Source organism: Nerophis lumbriciformis, linkage group LG26, assembly GCF_033978685.3.
Source record: "Nerophis lumbriciformis linkage group LG26, RoL_Nlum_v2.1, whole genome shotgun sequence".
Lineage (NCBI taxonomy): Eukaryota > Metazoa > Chordata > Actinopteri > Syngnathiformes > Syngnathidae > Nerophis > Nerophis lumbriciformis.
The window spans coordinates 4990988-5012312 of NC_084573.2; the positions used below are offsets into that span (position 1 = coordinate 4990988).

Sequence of the window (21325 nt, forward strand, 5' to 3'; positions counted from 1 at the left end):
TTATTTTGACTTATTTTGCTGTTTTCCTGTGTGTAGTGTTTTAGTTCTTGTCTTGCGCTCCTATTTTGGTGGCTTTTTCTCTTTTTTTGGTATTTTCCTGTAGCAGTTTCATGTCTTCCTTTGAGCAATATTTCCCGCATCTACTTAGATTTAGCAATCAAGAATATTTCAGATGTTTTTATCCTTCTTTGTGGGGACATTGTTGATTGTCATGTCATGTTCGGATGTACATTGTGGACGCTGTCTTTGCTCCACAGTAAGTCTTTGCTGTCTTCCAGCATTCTGTTTTTGTTTACTTTGTAGCCAGTTCAGTTTTAGTTTTGTTCTGCATTGTCTTCCCTAAGCGTCAATGCCTTTTCTTAGGGGCACTCACCTTTTGTTTATTTTTGGTTTAAGTATTAGATCCAATTTTACCTACACACTGCCTCCCGCTGTTTCCGACATCTACGAAGCAATTAGCTACCGGCTGCCACCTACTGATATGGAAGAGTATTACACGGTTACTCTACCGAGCTCTAGACATCACAGACACTCAACAACAACACATCATTTGCAGACTATCATTACTGGTTTGCAAAAAATATTTTTATCCCAAATAGGTGACATTAGATCATCTCCCACAGCACACCAGACTGTATCTCACGGCACACTAGCACAGTGGTTGAAAAACACTGATTTAGAGCGCTTTATAGGCAGAACAGAGCAATGGCCATTGACTCAACTGTTGGTTGACTTTTGCTAGTGCTTATTTACGATTCAGAATGCATAAAATAAAGAAAAACATATGTGTATCATGTAACAAGAACGGGATATATTGATAATAAATTGAGTGATTAGTTCATTCTGATACTGTCCTGCCACAGTGAATATGTTTCCCAAATTCCTCCCCGGGTCTTTTGTCCTAATGACTGTCTGGATAAAGCAAGGAGACTATAATTTAAGTGAAACCATTTATTTTACGAATGGACTAAGATAAGTGACACATTTTTACAGGTAGCTAAATTCGACAGAACGCCGTTTTTTGGACATGTACCTCAGGACTGGCTGAAGAAAGATAAACACTTCATGAATATCCTACTGGTGGCTTGTAAAAAGACCATTACGAGGAAATGGATATTCCAGGAGAGCCCAACTCTGAAGCAATGGATGGAAACAACAATGGACATATATAAAATGGAGAAGATAACTGCCTTTATTAATTATAAATTGGAGAAATTTACTTCATACTGGGAAAATTGGGTCAACTATGTCACGCCCCATAAGCCTGACTTTAATTTTTCAAATTAGTGATTGTACTGCTTAAAAAAAAGGATTACTCCCCATATGTGTATGTATATATATATATATATATATACAGTTAGGTCCATAAATATTTGGACATTGACACAATTTTCAGTATTCCAGCTCTGTACAACACCACAATGGATTTGAAATGAAACAATCAAGATCTGCTTTAAGTGCAGACTTTGAGCTTTAATTTGAGGGTATTTACATCCAAATCAGGTGAACGGTGTAGGAATTACAACACATTTTATAAGTGCCTTCCACTTTTTAAGGGACCAAAAGTAATTGGACAAACTAATATAATCATAAATAAAATTGTCATTTTGTAATACTTTGTTGCAAATCCTTTGCAGTCAATGACAGCCTGAAGTGTGGAAGCCATAGACATCACCAGACGCTGGGTTTGGTCCCTGGTGATGCTTTGCCGGGCCTCTGCTGCAGCTGTCTTTACTTCCTGCTTGTTCTTTGGGCATTTTCCCTTCAGTTTTGTCTTCAGCAAGGGAAAAGCATGCTCAATCGGATTCAGGTCAGGTGATTGACTTGGCCATTGCAGGACATTCCACTTCTTTGCCTTAAAGAAACTCTTTGGTTGCTTTCGCAGTATGCTTGGGGTCATTGTCCATCTGCATTGTGAAGCGCCGTCCAATGACTTTTGAAGCATTTGGCTGAATATGAGCAGATAATATTGCCCCAAACACTTCAGAATTCATTCTGCTGCTACTGTCAGCTGTCACATCATCAATAAATATAAGAGATCCAGTTCCACTGGCAGCCATGCATGCCACTACCACCACCATGCTTCACTGATGAGGTGCTATGCTTTGGATCTTGAGCAGTTCCTTCCTCTCTCCATACTCTTCTCTTTCCATCATTCTGCTACAAGTTGATCTTGGTCTCATCTGTCCATAAGATGTTGTTCCAGAACTGCACAGGTTCTTTTAGATGTTTCTTGGCAAACTCTAATCTGGCCTTCCTGTTTTTGAGGCTCACCGATGGTTTACACCTTGTGATGAACCCTCTGTATTTCCTCTGGAGAAGTCGTCTCTTAATTGTTGACTTGGACACAGATACACCTACCTCCTGGAGACTTTTCTTCATCTGGCCAACTGTTGTGAAGGGCTTTTTCTTGACAAGGGAAAGGATTTGTCTGTCATCCACCACACTTGTTTTCCGTGGTCTTCCAGGTCTTTTGGTGTTGCTGAGCTCAGCAGTGTGTTCTCTCTTTTTTAAGAATGTACCAAACAGTTGATTTAGCCACATCTAATGTTTTTGCTATCTATCTGATGGCTTTGTTTTGATTTTTCAGCCTAATGATGGCTTGCTTCACTGATAGTGACAGCTCTTTGGACTTCATATTAAGAGATGACCTCCCCAGATTCCAAATGATTATACCACACTTGAAATGCCATCTAGGCCTTTTATCTGCTCTTCGTAAATGAAATAAATGGAAAAAAAACAAGGGAATAACACAAACGTGGCCATGGAACAGCTGAGTAGCCAATTGTCCAATTACTTTTGGTCCCTTAAAAAGTGGAAGGCACATATAAAATGTGTTGTAATTCCTACACCGTTCACCTGATTTGGATGTAAATACCCTCAATTTAAAGCTCAAAGTCTGCACTTAAAGCAGATCTTGATTGTTTCATTTCAAATCCATTGTGGTGTTGTACACAGCTGGAATACTGAAAATTGTGTCAATGTCCAAATATTTATGGACCTAACTGTATATATATATATATATGTATGTGTGTATATATATATATACATATATATCCATCCATCCATCCATTTTCTACCGCTTATTCCCTTCGGGGTCGCGGGGGGCGCTGGAGCCCATCTCAGCTACAATCGGGCGGAAGGCGGCGTACACCCTGGACAAGTCGCCACCTCATCACAGGGCCAACACAGATAGACAGACAACATTCACACTCACATCCACACACTAGGGCCAATTTAGTGTTGCCAATCAACCTATCCCCAGGTGCATGTCTTTGGAGGTGGGAGGAAGCCGGAGTACCCGGAGGGAACCCACGCAGTCACGGGGAGGACATGCAAACTAGACACAGAAAGATCCCGAGTCCGGGATTGAACTCACGACTACTCAGGACCTTCGTATTGTGAGGCAGACACACTAACCCTTCTTCCACCGTGCTGCCTGTATATATATATATATATATATATATGTATGTTTATATTTTATTTTTGATTATTATTATTATTATTAATGTACTATTATTTATTTTATTTTCTCTTTTTTTGTTTTGTTTATTTAATTGATGTATTTGTAGTTATTACTTTGTTTTTTTTTGCTGTTTCTTTCTTTTTTGGGTGGGGGTGCTATGGGTGGGATCTAAACAAAAAATATTTTGACATTTAGGGCAGACAACAGATATATGATTTATGTGAATATGATGTAATGCAGGGGTGCTCATTACGTCGATCGCGAGCTACCGGTCGATCTCGGAGGGTGTGTCAGTCGATCACCAGCCAGGCATTAAAAAAATAGTCCTAAAAATGAGCGATCATAAATCTTCACTATGACGTCACTTGATTGACATTCACGGCACCCGAGGGTCTTCTGAGATGACGCTGGCTGCTGCCAGCTCATTAAAATTACCGACTGGAAGGCGAGAAACACTTTATTTCAACAGACTCTGGCGCCGTACCTGTCGTCAAAACTCCAAAGACCGACTGCACAGTTGCGCTAACAAAATAAGAGTCTCAGAAAGCTGGCGTGCACAAGCTAGCAAGCTACGGAGTTTGCCGACAATGTATTTCTTGTAAAGTGTATACAAAGGAGTACGGAAGCTGGACAAATAAGATGCCAAAAACCAACCACTTTCATGTGGTATTGGACAGAAAGGAGGACTTTTTTTCTCCTCCATTCGAAAATGTGGACATTATCATCACTACTGTCTGATTCCTATCAATGCAAGTCATCAGAATCAGGTAATACACCAACTTTTATTCTTGTCTTCATGAAAGAAAGGAATCTATATGTGTTAAACATGCTTGTATTATCTTTAAACACCTTTAACTTATTAACAATATTAACTATATGTGTTAAACATGCTTGTATTATCTTTAAACACCTTTAATTTTTTAACAATATTAACTATGTGTTAAACATGCTTGTATTATCATTAAACACCTTTAACTTGTTAACAATATTAACTATATGTATTAAACATGCTTGTATTATCATTAAACACCTTTAATTTTTTAACAATATTAACTATGTGTTAAACATGCTTGCATTATCTTTAAACACATTTTACTTGTTAACAATATTAACTATATGTATTAAACATGCTTGTATTATCATTAAACACCTTTAATTTTGTTTAACAATATTAACTATATGTGTTAAACATGCTTGCATTATCATTAAACACCTTTAACTTGTTAACAAAAACATATATTTCATAAATAAGTAAATATAAATGATATATATGAATGAGGTAGATCCCCACGACTTGATCAATTGAAAAGTAGCTCGCCTGCAGAAAAAGTGTGAGCACCCCTGTTGTAATGGATAGGAATGTCTGATGCTGGATGCCAATAAAAAAAATAAAAAAAGGTGATCGAGAAACTTAAAAAAACAAAACAACATTTAAGAATGGGGGTAAAAAATACATATAAAGTTAGTAAACATGTGAGAGTAAGAAGTAAACAAACCTGTTCTGTGTAAAACAACTTGATGTTTCTTGAAAACAGCGTCCAGTAGTTGATGTTGTCGCTCCTTCTCCTCTTTTGTTGGACAAAGTTCCTCCTCGTACTCTGCTATCGTTCTTTCGCACATTTTCACACAATCACAACACTTTACACTCACACTTGATCTCAACTAAGCGATGTGTTTTGATCACTTCCGCCTCTCTTTGTTAGCAGCTAACAAGCTAAGCTAACTAGCAAGCTAAGCGAGTACGGGAAGCAACACGGTGCGCTTAAACTAATGTATCCGGACCCAAACAATGACAACACTCACATCATTTGTAATGTAGACATGTTCACACAATAATACCAATAACAATACTTTATATTGGATCTCTGCTTTGCTATGTCGATCACTTCCGCCTCTCTTTGTTAGCAGCTAACAAGCTAAGCTAACCAGCAGGCTAGGCTAGCACGTCAAAGTGCACTCAAGACTAATGTATCCGCTATACAAACAATTAATAACGACGTTTACTCCGTTAAACGACATACATATGCACATGGACGTTGTAATTAAGACCAATAAACCATAATAACCAAAACAACGTATTCTCCGTCAGACGCCATCTTGTTTTGTTCTTCCTCCTGTGTGACGTCATCGAGAAAAAAATGTTGGCCAAACACGTGTTTCACTGGGACAATAGTGAGTGGTGCACACTTCCTTCGCCCAGCCACAGAACAAAATAAAAAGTTCCATATAAGAGTTGCTGGTGTAACAATAGGAAGAATATATTCCACTCCTCTCTTCTACATGCGGCTTATGAGGTAATATACATTATATATTTTTATATTATTTATCTTATTTACATGATATGTTGTTCGAAGCTAACGTGCTAGCGTTAGCCCGCTAGCAGGCCTTTGTAGCAAATGCGAGCTTTTTTTTACATGTTCTCTATGAGAATTATATTGACTTATTTAATACTTTCACTGTTTTTTTTTGCTGTATATTACAGTCACGCTTAACATCATTAAATGTTTGTTACTAGAAAGGAACGAACGTCTCGTAATTTAAGTTTGGAATATGTCACATTGTATAATAATGATACATTTCAGTGCACTCAAAGACGCTTTACAGAATAAACATTTCAATTATTAAAATTAAAATTATTGTTATTATGTATTACACATACATTGCAGTAGTCTACTTTGTGTCGGTGCTAACTTTATTAGCAATAAATACAAATTATGTTGTTTGCACGCACTTCTATTACCTTGATAACATCCATTTTCTACCGCTTGTCCCTTTTTGGGGTTGCGGGGGGTGCTGGAGCCTATCTCAGCTCCATTTGGGCGGACATATCATGGAAATGAAATCAACTGATTAGAGATGTCCGATAATGTCTTTTTTGCCGATATTGTCCAACTCTTAATTACCGATACCGATATATACAGTGGTGGAATGAACACATTATTATGCGTAATTGTGTTGTGATGCCCCGCTGGATGCATTAAACAATGTAACAAGGTTTTCCAAAATAAATCAACTCAAGTTATGGAAAAAAAATGCCAACATGGCACTGCCATATTTATTATTGAAGTCACAAAGTGCATTATTTTTTTTAACATGCCTCAAAACCGCAGCCTGGAATTTGGGACATGCTCTCCCTGAGAGAGCATGAGGAGGTTGAGGTGGGCGGGGTTAAAGGGGCGGGCTAGCGGGGGGTGTATATTGTAGCTTCCCGGAAGAGTTAGTGCTGCAAGGGGTTCTGGGTATTTGTTCTGTTGTCTTTGTTGCCCCGAAATGTGTCTGTCATTCTTGTTTGGTGTGGGTTCACAGTGTGGCGCATATTTGTAACAGTGTTAAAGTTGTTTATACGACCACCCTCAGTGTGACCTGTATGGCTGTTGACCAAGTTCACTTGTGTGCGTGAAAAGCCGTAGATATTATGTGATTGGGCAGTGCCTTTAAGGTTTATTGGCGCTCTGTACTTCTCCCTACGTCCGTGTACACAGCGGCGTTTTAAAAAGTCATACATTTTAGTTTTTGAAACCGATACCGATCATTTTGAAACCGATACTGATAATTTCCGATATTACATATTAAAGCATTTATCCGCCGATATTATCGGCAGTCCAATATTATCGGACGTCCCTAAAACTGATGCTTGTTATTACGAATACAGTATTTGCACAATTGTAAGTGATTAATGCTTATTCAGTCAGACAAAAATGAATATTTAATGAAATAAATATTAAATATTAAAAATTGCTTTAATATACTGTACACAAATTGAACATGCATCAATATTTTGTTTGTAATCGAATCATGAGGTACCCAAATATTCTGTAAAAAAATAAAAAATAATAATATATATATATATATATATATATATATATATATATATATATATATATATATATATATATATATATATATATATATACTATATTGCCAAAAGTATTTGGCCACCTGCCTTTACTCACATATGAACTTGAAGTGCCATCCCATGGATTTGTCCAAAATGTTTTGGTATCCTGGAGCATTCGAAGCTCCTTTCACTGGAACTAAAGGGGCCGAGCCCAACTCCTGAAAAACCAACCCCACATCATAATTCCTCCTCCACCAAATTTCACACTTGGCACAATGCAGTCCGAAATGTAGTGTTCTCCTGGCAACTTCCAAACCCAGACTGGTCCATCAGATTGCCAGATGGAAAAGCGTGACTCATCAGTCCAGAGAAGGTGTTTCCACTGCTCTAGAGTCCAGTGGTGATATGCTTTACACCACTGCATCCCACGCTTTGCATTGGACTTGGTGATGTATGGCTTAGATGCAGCTGCTCGGCCATGGAAACCCATTCCATGAAGGTACTGTACGTGGGCTAATTGGAAGGTCACATGAAGTTTGGAGCTCTGTAGCAACTGACTGTGCAGAAAGTCTCTGCACTATGCGCTTCATCATCCGCTGACCCCTCTCTGTCAGTTTACCTGGCCTACCACTTGGTGGCTGAGTTGCTGTTGTTCCCAAACTCTTCACTTTTCTTATAATAAAGTTGACTTTGGAATATTTAGGAGCGAGGAAATTTCACGACTGGATTTGTTGCACAGGTGGCATCCTATGACAGTTCCACGCTGGACCCATTCTTTCACAAAATGTTTGTAGAAACAGTCTCCATGCCTAAGTGCTTGATTTTATAAGTGATTAGGACACCCGATTCTCATCATTTGGATTGGTGGCCAAATACTTTTGGCACTATAGTGTATATATATTCTCACGCCAGCACATTTCTTAAAGGCCTACTGAAATGCGATTTTCTTATTTAAACGGGGATAGCAGGTCCATTCTATGTGTCATACTTGATCATTTCGGGATATTGCCATATTTTTGCTGAAAGGATTTAGTAGAGAACATCGACGATAAAGTTTGCAACTTTTGGTCGCTGATAAAAAAAAAGCCTTGCCTGTACCGGAAGTAGCAGACGATATGCGCGTGACGTCACAGGTTGTGGAGCTCCTCACATCTGCACATTGTTTACAATCATGGCCACCAGCAGCGAGAGCGATTCGGACCGAGAAAGCGACGATTTCCCCATTAATTTGAGCGAGGATGAAAGATTTGTGGATGAGGAAAGTGAGAGTGAAGGACTAGAGGGCAGTGGGAGCGATTCGGATAGGGAAGATACTGTGAGAGGCGGGTGGGACCTGATATTCAGCTGGGAATGACTAAAACAGTAAATAAACACAAGACATATATATATATACTCTATTAGCCACAACACAACCAGGCTTATATTTAATATGCCACAAATTAATCCCGCATAACAAACACCTCCCGTCCATATAACCCGCCAATACAACTCAAACACCTGCACAACACACTCAATCCCACAGCCCAAAGTACCGTTCACTTCCCCAAAGTTCATACAGCACATATATTTCCCCAAAGTCCCCAAAGTTACGTACGTGACATGCACATAGCGGCACGCACGTACGGACAAGCGATCAAATGTTTGGAAGCTGCAGCTGCATGCGTACTCACGGTACCGCGTCTGCGTATCCAACTCAAAGTCCTCCTGGTAAGAGTCTCTGTTGTCCCAGTTCTCCACAGGCCAATGGTAAAGCTTGACTGTCATCTTTCGGGAATGTAAACAATGAAACACCGACTGTGTTATCCGGCACACCAGTCAGCGGGTGCATTCTATGGCGGGGGTGCGTTATCCGGCACAACACCTGCCGCAATACACCGCTTCCCACCTACAGCTTTCTTCTTTGCTGTCTCCATTGTTCATTGAACAAATTGCAAAAGATTCACCAACACAGATGTCCAGAATACTGTGGAATTTTGCGATGAAAACAGACGACTAAATAGCTGGCCACCATGCTGTCCCAATATGTCCTCTACAATCTGTGATGTCACGCGCTGACGTCATCATACCAAGACGTTTTCAGCAGGATATTTTGTGCAAAATTTAAAATTGCACTTTAGTAAGCTAACACGGCCGTTTTGGCATGTGTTGCAATGTTAAGATTTCATCATTGATGTATAAACTATCAGACTGCGTGGTCGGTAGTAGTGGGTTTCAGTAGGCCTTTAAGGTGTGGGTGAGGTTCAACCAGCATACTATCGCACGGCCACACTCGCTGGCACTTGTTACACGTGCTTCGCTGCACTTCTGTTGGTTTTAAGAATGTTGCTTTCGCATAAGGAAGATCGAGGAGAAGATATTGCGTGTAAAAGTAAAGCCAACCGACCACAGCTCTGCAGTCCTGGTCACCGTTGATGTGAGGTCGGACTATTTTGGAGGTGCACGTCAAGGTTGGCTGGTAGCTTGGTAGTGGGAGGAGCGAGTTGGCGTCACTCGATGCTGCAGCACAATGAAACTTTTATACGTGCAGACTGACTTAACCTCTTAAGGCTCAAGCTGTTTGTTTACATGCTTTTTTTAAATTTATCTTTGCTATTTGGGCTTATTGGACCCTAATTACAATAAAAACTAAGAATCATCTTTTGATATGATGTTAAAGTTAAAGTTAAAGTACCAATGATTGTCACACACACACGAGGTGTGGCGAAATTATTCTCTGCATTTGACCCATCACCCTTGATCACCCCCTGGGAGGTGAGGGGAGCAGTGGGCAGCAGCAGTGGCCGCGCCCGGGAATCATTTTGGTGATTTAACCCCCAATTCCAACCCTTGATACTGAGTGCCAAGCAGGGAGGCAATGGGTCCCATTTTTTTTATAGTCTTTGGTATGACTCGGCCGGGGTTTGAACTCACAACCTACCGATCTCAGGGCGGACACTCTAACCACTAGGCCACTGAGTAGGTACTTAGTCCGTAAGTACACAAACGTGTACTTCATGTTTAGTGACATGCTAATTCTTATTTATACACATTCTATTGTATGTTATACTCTTTTCACACCACCAGATGGCAGTATAAGTGTCCACATAAGTGGCCATAAGATCCCAATTCAGTAGTGTACTCAATTTTGGAAATAAGAGCTAAAAGGTGCTGTCCACGCATGTGGACGCTAAGCCTTTACAGTCATGACGACATTAAAATCCAAGCAGGAGGTTTTCTAAACGTTCTAAAAAGCTGTTACTTTTTATCAATAAGTACTGTAAATGTAGAAAACAAGATCATATACACAATTCATAATAATCAATAAACTATGATTATTCCATGTGTAGAAGAACATCACCGCCAAGTCTCTTAGTCCACTTGGGAAAATATATTTGAGGGACTAAAAAATATTTGACACCATCTGAGCTGAAGTTTGTTTGTGACGTCCAGCAGATGAACGCTCGTCAAGAAGAACGTCCCCTTCAGCAGAAGGAGGATCCACAGCCCCCCTACATTAAAGAGGAAGAGGAGGATCTCTGGGTTACTCAGGAGGAAGAGTTTCTTCCAGGGCTGGAGGAGGCGGATCTCACCAAGTTTCCACTGACTGGTGTCTCTGTGAAGACTGAAGACCATGAAGACAAACCACCTGAGTCCTCACAGCTTCATCACAGTCCAAGTAAGCACATATCATTTTATTCTCAGGGTATTCAGTCCATCACAACTGGACTGTTCACTTTGTCTTCTCATCCGAGTAGTCTTCATCAGTTCATGCTCATAGACTTCAAGTCTTAAAATCTAATGGTCAACTTTAAGGTCTTAGAAAATCCAGACGTATGCACAACATCCAGACGTATGCTAAATAGTAAAAGACTGCTAGTACAAGGCGGCTAACATTACAGGTAACGGTAGTCCTCTACTGTGTCAGGTTCAAACATCCATCCATCCATTTTCTACCGCTTAGTCCCTTCAGGGTCGCGGGGGGCGCTGGAGCCTATCTCAGCTACATTTGGGCGGAAGGCGGGGTACACCCTGGACAAGTCGCCACCTCATCGCAGGGCCAACACAGATAGACAGACAACATTCACACACTAGGGCCAATTTAGTGTTGCCAATCAACCTATCCCCAGGTGCATGTCTTTGGAGGTGGGAGGGAACCCACGCAGTCACGGGGAGAACATGCAAACTCCACACAGAAAGATCCAGAGCGCAGGATCGAACCCGGGACCTTCGTATTGTGAGGCAGACGCACTAACCCGTCTTCCACCGTGCTGCCCATATGAATTGTAATTTATAGTGTGTACATAATCGAAAATGCAATTTAATAACTCACACTTCTTCATCTGCGGTTCCAGTAAGGGTTACATCAGACTTTGTCATGAAGCTGGTGTACTGTCTGGAACAGGACTTGTGGTACATCAGACTTTGTCATGAAGCTGGTGTACTGTCTGGAACAGGACTTGTGGTACATCAGACTTTGTCATGAAGCTGGTGTACTGTCTGGAACAGGACAAGTGGTACATCAGACTTTGTCATGAAGCTGGTGTACTGTCTGGAACAGGACTTGTGGTACATCAGACTTTATCATGAAGCTGGTGTACTGTCTGGAACAGGACTTGTGGTACATCAGACTTTGTCATGAAGCTGGTGTACTGTCTGGAACAGGACTTGTGGTACATCAGACTTTGTCATGAAGCTGGTGTAATGTCTGGAACAGGACTTGTGGTACATCAGACTTTGTCATGAAGCTGGTGTACTGTCTGGAACAGGACTTGTGGTACATCAGACTTTGTCATGAAGCTGGTGTACTGTCTGGAACAGGACTTGTGGTACATCAGACTTTGTCATGAAGCTGGTGTACTGTCTGGAACAGGACTTGTGGAACCGCACTTCCATGACCACACAGTCTCTGTCTTCAATATGCAAGAGAATGCTACTGTCTTGCCTTGTCCTGGCAGCGTTCATCAACTGGCCTAAAAATAAAAGATGATGAAATGGTTTGTATGTGTGTAAGTGCTACGTGTAGTATGTGTGTGAGTGTGTGTGTGTGTGTTTACCTGCTGAGAGCGTTTGTGCCTGTGAAAGATGGTCCCTCTGCCGTTTGCCTCCCACAGTAATTCTCTTGTCCGTTTTCTTGGAAATGATCCAAATGTCAGGGAGCACAGGGCCAGCAGAACCGATAGGCAGGCCTGTCTTCGATTTTAGTTTTTTCTTTAGAATGTCTTATGCCACAAACTCATCTTGACCCACATCCAGCCGATTGGCCAGTTTTTCGGCAGAATCCAAACGCTTCTTATCAACGACCGCCGGTAACAAGTCGGGTGAAGCCCAGCGTCATCAGGAATATCTTTAAAGGGGAACATTATCACAATTTCAGAAGGGTTAAAACCAATACAAATCAGTACCCAGTGGCTTATTTTATTTTTCGAAGTTTTTTTCAAAATTTTACCCATCACGCAATATCCCTAAAAAAAGCTTCAAAGTGCCTGATTTTAACCATCGTTATATACACCCGTCCATTTTCCTGTGACGTCACATAGTGATGCCAACACAAACAAACATGGCACATAGAACAGCAAGCTATAGCGACATTAGCTTGGATTCAGACTCGGATTTCAGCGGCTTAAGCGATTCAACAGATTACGCATGTATTGAAACGGATGGTTGTAGTGTGGAGGCAGGTAGCGAAAACAAAATTGAAGAAGAAACTGAAGCTATTGAGCCATATCGGTTTGAACCGTATGCAAGCGAAACCGAGGAAAACGACACGACAGCCAGCGACACGGGAGAAAGCGAGGACGAATTCGGCGATCGCCTTCTAACCAACGATTGGTATGTGTTTGTTTGGCATTAAAGGAAACTAACAACTATGAACTAGGTTTACAGCATATGAAATACATTTGGCAACAACATGCACTTTGAGAGTGCAGACAGCCCATTTCAGGCGCGCTAAGAACATATATTTTTCCACGATTTCAGCACTCAGGTTAACCATACCTAAATAGACACAAAATACTGCATTACACAAGACTACCCAAATGTACTGGAATGATTGAAAAAAAAAAAGTTTTTAAGCTAAATTATTGGTAAACACAGTTTATGTATAATAATTTACGTAAAACCGCGAGTAATGAATACAGTTTTCATCAATTAATATATTCTGTAGACATACCCTCATCCGCTCTCTTTTCCTGAAAGCTGATCTGTCCAGTTTTGGAGTTGATGTCAGCAGGCCAGGGAAGCTAGGGTCGATATTCTTCTCCTGATCATCTTCGGTGGCATAAGGGACGGTGTGAGCCAAGACATCCAGGGGGTTTAGCTCGCTCGTCTGCGGGAACAAACTGCCGCCATTGCTTGCCGTGCTACCGAGGTCCTTTGTCCCTGAATTGCTCACACACTCCGGCAGATTCAATGGGGGTCTGGCGGCAGATTTCTTTGACTTTATGGTTGGAAATGCATCTGCTTTGAGTGTCGCAGGATATCCACACATTCTTGCCATCTCTGTCGTAGCATAGCTTTCGTCGGTAAAGTGTGCGGAACAAACGACTGACCATTTTCGTCGGCTTTCCCCACACCCTCGTATTTTGAACAAATTTCGTCCAATTTCTTGCCACTTTCGCATCTTTGGGCCACTGGTGCAACTTGAATCCGTCCCTGTTCGTGTTGTTACACCCTCCGACAACACACCGACGAAAGTGAGAAAATGACGTTGTGACGTCATCGCTCCGAGAGCGAATAATAGAAAGGCGTTTAATTCGCCAAAATTCACCCATTTAGAGTTCGGAAATCGGTTAAAAAAATATATGGTCTTTTTTCTGCAACATCAAGGTATATATTGACGCTTACATAGGTCTGGTGATAATGTTCCCCTTTAATTTCAACATCGCTACAGAATTTGTGATCAGGAATATCTTTAAATTCAACACCGATACAGGATGTGAATGTCTCGGCTACTTTAAGAGTTTTGCCATCACAGCAAAGCCAGCGTTTTAAACAATTCCTGTAAGTATCCCACCTTCTGATAGTGAAATCGTCCACCTCTTCATTCCTAACAGACGTAACATCCATGTAGCATATTTTGTTGTTGCTTTTTTAGAACTTTTTTAAGGTGTTTTAGAGTATTTTCCTCTTCATCGCTCGACGTTGTTGACAACAAGCTATCCATACCCTTGGGTAAAACGGAATCCATCCTATTTGGGTCCCACATCAACATTAAAGGGGAACATTATCACCAGACCTATGTAAGCGTCAATATATACCTTGATGTTGCAGAAAAAAGACCATATATTTTTTTAACCGATTTCCGAACTCTAAATGGGTGAATTTTGGCGAATAAAACGCCTTTCTAATATTCGCTCTCGGAGCATCGGGAAGCAATCCGCCATTTTGTCAAACACCGAGTCAAATCAGCTCTGTTATTTTCCGTTTTTTCGACTGTTTTCCGTACCTTGGAGACATCATGCCTCGTCGGTGTGTTGTCGGAGGGTGTAACAACACGAACAGGGACGGATTCAAGTTGCACCAGTGGCCCAAAGATGCGAAAGTGGCAAGAAATTGGACGTTTGTTCCGCACACTTTACCGACGAAAGCTATGCTACGACAGAGATGGCAAGAATGTGTGGATATCCTGCGACACTCAAAGCAGATGCATTTCCAACGATAAAGTCAAAGAAATCTGTCGCCAGACCCCCATTGAATCTGCCGGAGTGTGTGAGCAATTCAGGGACAAAGGACCTCGGTAGCACGGCAAGCAATGGCGGCAGTTTGTTCCCGCAGACGAGCGAGCTAAACCCCCTGGATGTCTTGGCTCACACCGTCCCTTATGCCACCGAAGATGATCAAGAGAAGAATATCGACCCTAGCTTCCCTGGCCTGCTGACATCAACTCCAAAACTGGACGGATCAGCTTTCAGGAAAAGAGCGCGGATGAGGGTATGTCTACAGAATATATTAATTGATGAAAATTGGGCTGTCTGCACTCTCAAAGTGCATGTTGTTGCCAAATGTATTTCATATGCTGTAAACCTAGTTCATAGTTGTTAGTTTCCTTTAATGCCAAACAAACACATACCAATCGTTGGTTAGAAGGCGATCGCAGAATTCGTCCTCGCTTTCTCCCGTGTCGCTGGCTGTCGTGTCGTTCTCGTCGGTTTCGCTTGCATACGGTTCAAACCGATATGGCTCAATAGCTTCAGTTTCTTCTTCAATTTGGTTTTCGCTACCTGCCTCCACACTACAACCATCCGTTTCAATACATGCGTAATCTGTTGAATCGCTTAAGCCGCTGAAATCCGAGTCTGAATCCGAGCTAATGTCGCTATAGCTTGCTGTTCTTTCCGCCATGTTTGTTTGTGTTGGCTTCACTATGTGACGTCACAGGAAAATGGACGGGTGGTTACAATCAGGCACTTTGAAGCTTTTTTTAGGGATAGTGCGTGATGGGTAAAATTTTGAAAAAAACTTCGAAAAATATAATAAGCCACTGGGAACTGTTTTTTAATGGTTTTAACCCTTCTGAAATTGTGATAATGTTCCCCTTTAAGAGACAAAACAGAAACCAATATATGATAAATATGTGAAAAAAGCTAATTACCGGTATACCTGCATTAACATGCAAGGCTCTGGACAACAGTTAGGAAACTTATCATCAGACAACTGCTTACACATAGTAAATGTATCAGTATTTGTACAAGAATTGTTAACACGCCTGAACAGTTTGATACCTGAACATTGGAAAATAACTAGACATGATGTAAACTGGCAAAGTGTTGTAGATCCAACTTATATCAATGCAATGGGTGTCCAAAGAAGTGTATCTGACGACTATGGCCGTGTTCAGCAATACTGACGTTGTGTGGATGTTGTTGTATTCCCTGTCTGTGTTCTCTGCTTAACCGTCTGATTACCACAGCGATTAGCCCAGCAGATGATAAAGCTGTTCAGATGCACTTCCTAGTGGACGACAAAGAAGATGAATCTGATGACGAGGATACCTACCTGGATGGTGTTCCTGATTTGTTTCCAGAAATGTCATAATTATGAGGAGAAAAATTGATGTTCGATTCTGAGTGTAAACATAACTTGGGGGGAAATGAACCATTCACTGAAAATCGCAAGAAGAAGTTATTAAGGATCAAGAGATTATGGGGAAGTTTATGTGATAAACAGGAGGGAAATGTTAGAATAATTGTTTCTAAGTTATCACAAAAACTTTGTGTTACATTGAGTGACCGGTGAAAAGCAAAAGCTGTCTTTGAAACCTACCAAGAGTAAGGCTCGTAAAACTCCACTGTGTAGGGGGGAACCAAGATGAAGGTGTTCCTGTTTTCTTTCATGTGGGACGGCGTGGCGAAGTTGGTAGAGTGGCCGTGCCAGCAATCGGAGGGTTGTTGATTACTGGGGTTCAATCCCCACCTTCTACCATCCTAGTCACGTCCGTTGTGTCCTTGGGCAAGACACTTCACCCCTTGCTCCTGATGGCTGCTGGTTAGCGCCTTGCATGGCAGCTCCCGCCATCAGTGTGTGAATGTGTGTGTGAATGGGTAAATGTGGAAATACTGTCAAAGCGCTTTGAGTACCTTGAAGGTAGAAAAGCGCTATACAAGTATAACCCATTTATCATTTATTTATGTATTATAATCAAACAGAAAGATATCGTCTGACCCAAGTACTACAAAAGCGAAGAGGAAGCAGGACCAGACTCCCCTCCAGACGACCTCTTTTTGAACCTCCTTTTTGAACTGTTTTACGAATCTCTTTTTGAACTCGTTTACGACCTTTTCTGTGAAGTGTTTACGACCTTTTCTTTTGAACTGTTCCGTAACCAAAGGCAACGCTGTTTACGACCCACTTCCCTCCAGGAAGCAGCTGTGGTCAGGTGGTCGGAGAAAGTAAAATAAAGAAGGAGGAGTACAATCTTTCGCCAGAGCGGGGGTGACACTGTAAGAGGTTACAGGTCGACACGTTTCTCCTCAATTGAATCCAAATTGAATTATGTCTCTGTTTGATTCTTTGCTTCTTGTCTTGTTTAATAGATGTCGTCAGTGTTTGAACCTGACATGTAGCCTGTTTTAAAATGGTTCTATTAGTGATTCTTTATGAAATAATGTATCACAAAATGAATTCTAAACCATATCGTCCATCCATAGTAAAAAGTCCTGTCGTCCTGGTTTGTTTTTCTTTTCCTGTGAATAATGTTGTAAAGAGCAGCGTGTTTGTGCGTCACTGAGATTTCAAGACAGTTCATACGATAACTTGTTTTTCCTAAGTGCATGTAAAAGTACTGAATGCATTGTGTGACTGAGCAGAGATGGTGTGTTTGTCTTGCAGACGTCTGTGAAGGACATCTTCACCCTGAGCAACAGAAGTGGAGCTTCAGGATGCGGACGGAGGAGCCACAGCCCTCCCACATTAAGAAGGAAGAGGAATACCCACTTATCCCCCATTTTAAAGAGGAAGAGGAGGACCCACTGACACCCCGATTTAAAGAGGAAGCGGTGGATCCACTGAGCCCTCACATTAAGGATGAAGAGAAGGACCCACTGACCCCTCACATTAAAGAGGAAGAGGAGGAACACAGCATCAGTCAGCAGGGAGAGCATCTTGAAGGACTGGAGGAGGTTGATGTCACCAAGATGCCAGTGACTGGTGTCCCTGTGAAGAGTGAAGGTGATGAGGTCAAAGGTGAGAGTGAGGAGAAGAGAGAGGCGGAGCCTCCAAGCAGCAGCTCAACTCAACACATGACAACAGAAGCTGATGGAGACCACTGTGGAGGATCACAAGCAGACAAGCTCTTAGCTCCACTATCAGATAGTGAGGACACAACGTCACACTCTCCTGACACTGATGATGAAGACTCTAAAGATGATAAGACATGTCACACTGACAACACACACGTCACATGTTCTCTCTGCGACAAAACTTTTAAATCTAGTAATTTGAAAAGACACATGAGAACACACACTGGAGAAAAACCTTTTTCATGTTCAATCTGCGGTAAAGACTTTACTCATAGGTACGATTTGAAAATGCACAGTAGAACACACACTGGAGAAAAACCTTTTTCCTGCTCAAAATGTGGTAAAAGTTTTGTAAGAAATCAAAGTTTAAAAGCACACATGAGAACACACACTGGAGAAAAACCTTTTTCCTGCTCAGAATGTGGTAAAAGTTTTGTAAGAAATCTAACTTTAAAAGAACACATGAGAACACACACTGGAGAAAAACCTTTTTTTTGTTCAATATGCGGTAAAGATTTTACTCATAGTCAACATTTGAAAAGACACATGAGAATGCACACTGGAGAAAAACCTTTTTCATGCTCAGAATGTGGTAAACGTTTTGTAAGAAATCAAAGTTTAAAATTACACATGAGAACACACACTGGAGAAAAACCTTTTTCATGTTCAATCTGCGGTAATGATTTTACTCGAAGGGAGCATTTGAAAGTACACATGAGAATACACACTGGAGAAAACCCTTTTTCCTGCTCAGAATGTGGTAAAAGTTATGTAAGAAATCTAACTTTAAAAGAACACATGAGAACACACACTGGAGAAAAACCTTTTTTATGTTCAATGTGCGGTAAAGATTTTACTCTTAGTCAACATTTGAAAACACACATGAGAACACACACTGGAGAAAAACCTTTTTCGTGTTCAATCTGCGGTAAAGATTTTACTGATAGTCAAAATTTGAAAAGACACATGAGAACACACACTGGAGAAAAACCTTTTTCATGTTCAATCTGCGGTAAAGATTTTACTCATAGTCAACATTTGACAATACACATGAGAATGCACACTGGAGAAAAACCTTTTTCATGCTCAGACTGTGGTAAAAGTTTTGTAAGAAATCAAAGTTTAAAATTACACATGAGAACACACACTGGAGAAAAACCTTTTTCATGTTCAATCTGCGGTAAAGATTTTACTCGAAGGGAGCAATTGAAAATACACATGAGAATACACACTGGAGAAACCCCTTTTTCCTGCTCAGAATGTGGTAAAAGTTTTGTAAGAAATCTAACTTTAAAAGAACACATGCGAACACACACTGGAGAAAAACCTTTTGTATGTTCAATCTGCGGTAAAGGTTTTAATCATAGTCAACATTTGAAAAGACACATGAGAATACACACTGGAGAAAAACCTTTTTCGTGTTCAATCTGCGGTAAAGATTTTACTCAAAAGCAACATATCAAATCACACATGAGAACACACACTGGAGAAAAACCTTTTTCATGTTCAATCTGCGGTAAAGATTTTACTCGAAGGGACCTTTTCAAAAAACACATGAGAACACACACTGGAGAAAAACCTTTTTCCTGCTCAGAATGTGGTAAAGGTTTTGTACGAAGAAGCCCTTTGAAAAGACACATGAGAACACATGAGAAAGTGTTGAGTTGCAGTGTGTGTGGTGAAAGATTCTCCTATAAGTACCAGTGTAAGAAACACAAGTGTGCTGGTGAGAACAGCAGCAGCACATGAAGATGCAGGATTTGAAATAAACTGTCAAAACTTTCATTTTGACCTTCTAACAACATCAGCACATAGATTCTAACATTTATAGGTTAGATATTTTAGATTATTGCTTTTTTCAGTCAAGTACATGTTTTAATATACAACATTGTGTACTTTTATTTAAAAATGAACACAACACTTTGACTGTAAAGGTGAGAATAAACAGGACAAAACATGTCACAAATACTTTTTATGTGTATAGAGATATTCAGAAATCATTTTTAATTATTAATGATGTTTTCAATGAACTCATTTATATGATGTACATATTTGTTTTACTTGTGTTCATACCTTTGCTTTTGAGTACACATAAATCCCTCTTAGTTCATATTTACTGGTTCACATCTGAAACATCTTCTGGACCACTTCTGGAAGCATATTATTATTTACTTTATACATCACTTGAGCAGTTGTCTTTTATACAATTTTAAAATGTGTGACTTTATGAATCATTTGTTGGGTCTCAATAATCCATTCTTTTAATTATCTTTATTACACTCTTTTGTAATATGAATATTGTTTTACATGTATTTCCCTTTATGCAATATGTAGATTACAGAAAATGGCAACATTTTATGTGGAAGGTTATGAAGGATAGTTTTGTTTTTAATAATCTACATTTCTAATTAAAAAACTACACGACGATTGTTTCTTTAAGTTGTTCATGATTTGTTTTCCCTTTTCTTAGAATCCCTCAAACAATAACAATTTCGGGAAAACATGGGAAAGTTTGTAATGTTAGGAAAAAGTCAATAATGTACATCATCCCACAGAGCTTTACTGTACATCCATCCATTTTTTCTTCCATTTGTCCCTTTTATTTGATATGTATAGCCTTTAATCACAAACTTGTCCGCCAAAGGGTGTTGCGTTTTGGAGAAACTCCTTCTGTCAAGAGTGCTGTTCAACACAGTAAAGAGGAACCCAGGGATGCGCAGGACGCTGAGTAAAACACTTATTTTACTGCGGAAATCTACTCACAAAAACAATCCAAACAGGAGGTAACAAAAAGCGACGCTGCGAAAAAGAGAAGGCAAAATGTGCATTGTGGGGAAAAAAACTCAACTTGGTTTGGAGCTACAAGACGTATGTAATAGTGTGATGTTGTTGCGCTATATTATGAACTAGGCAGGGTGTTATATTTATTTTGAAGTAACGCTTTTATTTTGAAGAACCGGATGTCCGGTGCGGGAAGTGTCTTTGCTGTTTTTTCGATCGCTTTACTTCCTCTTCCTTCGGAATTTTGAATGAGAAGGTAATAGTTCTTCACTGCTCCGTGTTTCTTCATATTGTAAATATTCTTCCTAAACGTTCCTAGATTCTTGAAAAGTTAACCCAATATTGTTGTGGGTACAAGTGAGTAATTTGTATGCACAATTTCGGTTATTTAGACGTAGAGCGTCGACTGTGTGAATTGTTTGGTAGTATTTACGCATGGTGTTTGCATCACACAGGAGCAGATATCACTCCGCCAGAAAGTTGAGACCTGTGTGTGTGTGTGTTTCGTGTTTCCAACACAGGTAT

General features: G+C 40.4%; 2 protein-coding genes across 3 annotated transcripts in view; one reads left to right on the forward strand and one right to left on the reverse strand.

The window, feature by feature from the left end:
- LOC133624023 (uncharacterized) overlaps positions 1 to 21325 on the reverse strand; it is a 66056-nt gene that overhangs the window by 22120 nt on the left and 22611 nt on the right. Inside the window, exon 1 of one of the 2 annotated variants that reach the window (XM_061987604.2) lies at positions 4963 to 5549. The exons of the other annotated variant lie outside the window; for it this stretch is intronic. Within the exon in view, the coding sequence (XP_061843588.2) occupies positions 4963 to 5086 (124 nt within the window). The 5' untranslated portion in view covers positions 5087 to 5549. Of the gene's footprint in view, positions 1 to 4962; positions 5550 to 21325 lie in introns of those variants that run through there. 2 annotated transcript variants of the gene reach the window in all.
- LOC133623969 (uncharacterized) overlaps positions 9654 to 21325 on the forward strand; it is a 70748-nt gene continuing 59076 nt past the window's right edge. The window contains exons 1-2 of the mRNA XM_072916161.1: positions 9654 to 9751; positions 10734 to 10959. Coding sequence (XP_072772262.1) covers positions 10737 to 10959 — 223 coding nt within the window. The 5' untranslated portion in view covers positions 9654 to 9751; positions 10734 to 10736. The remainder of the gene's footprint in view (positions 9752 to 10733; positions 10960 to 21325) is intronic.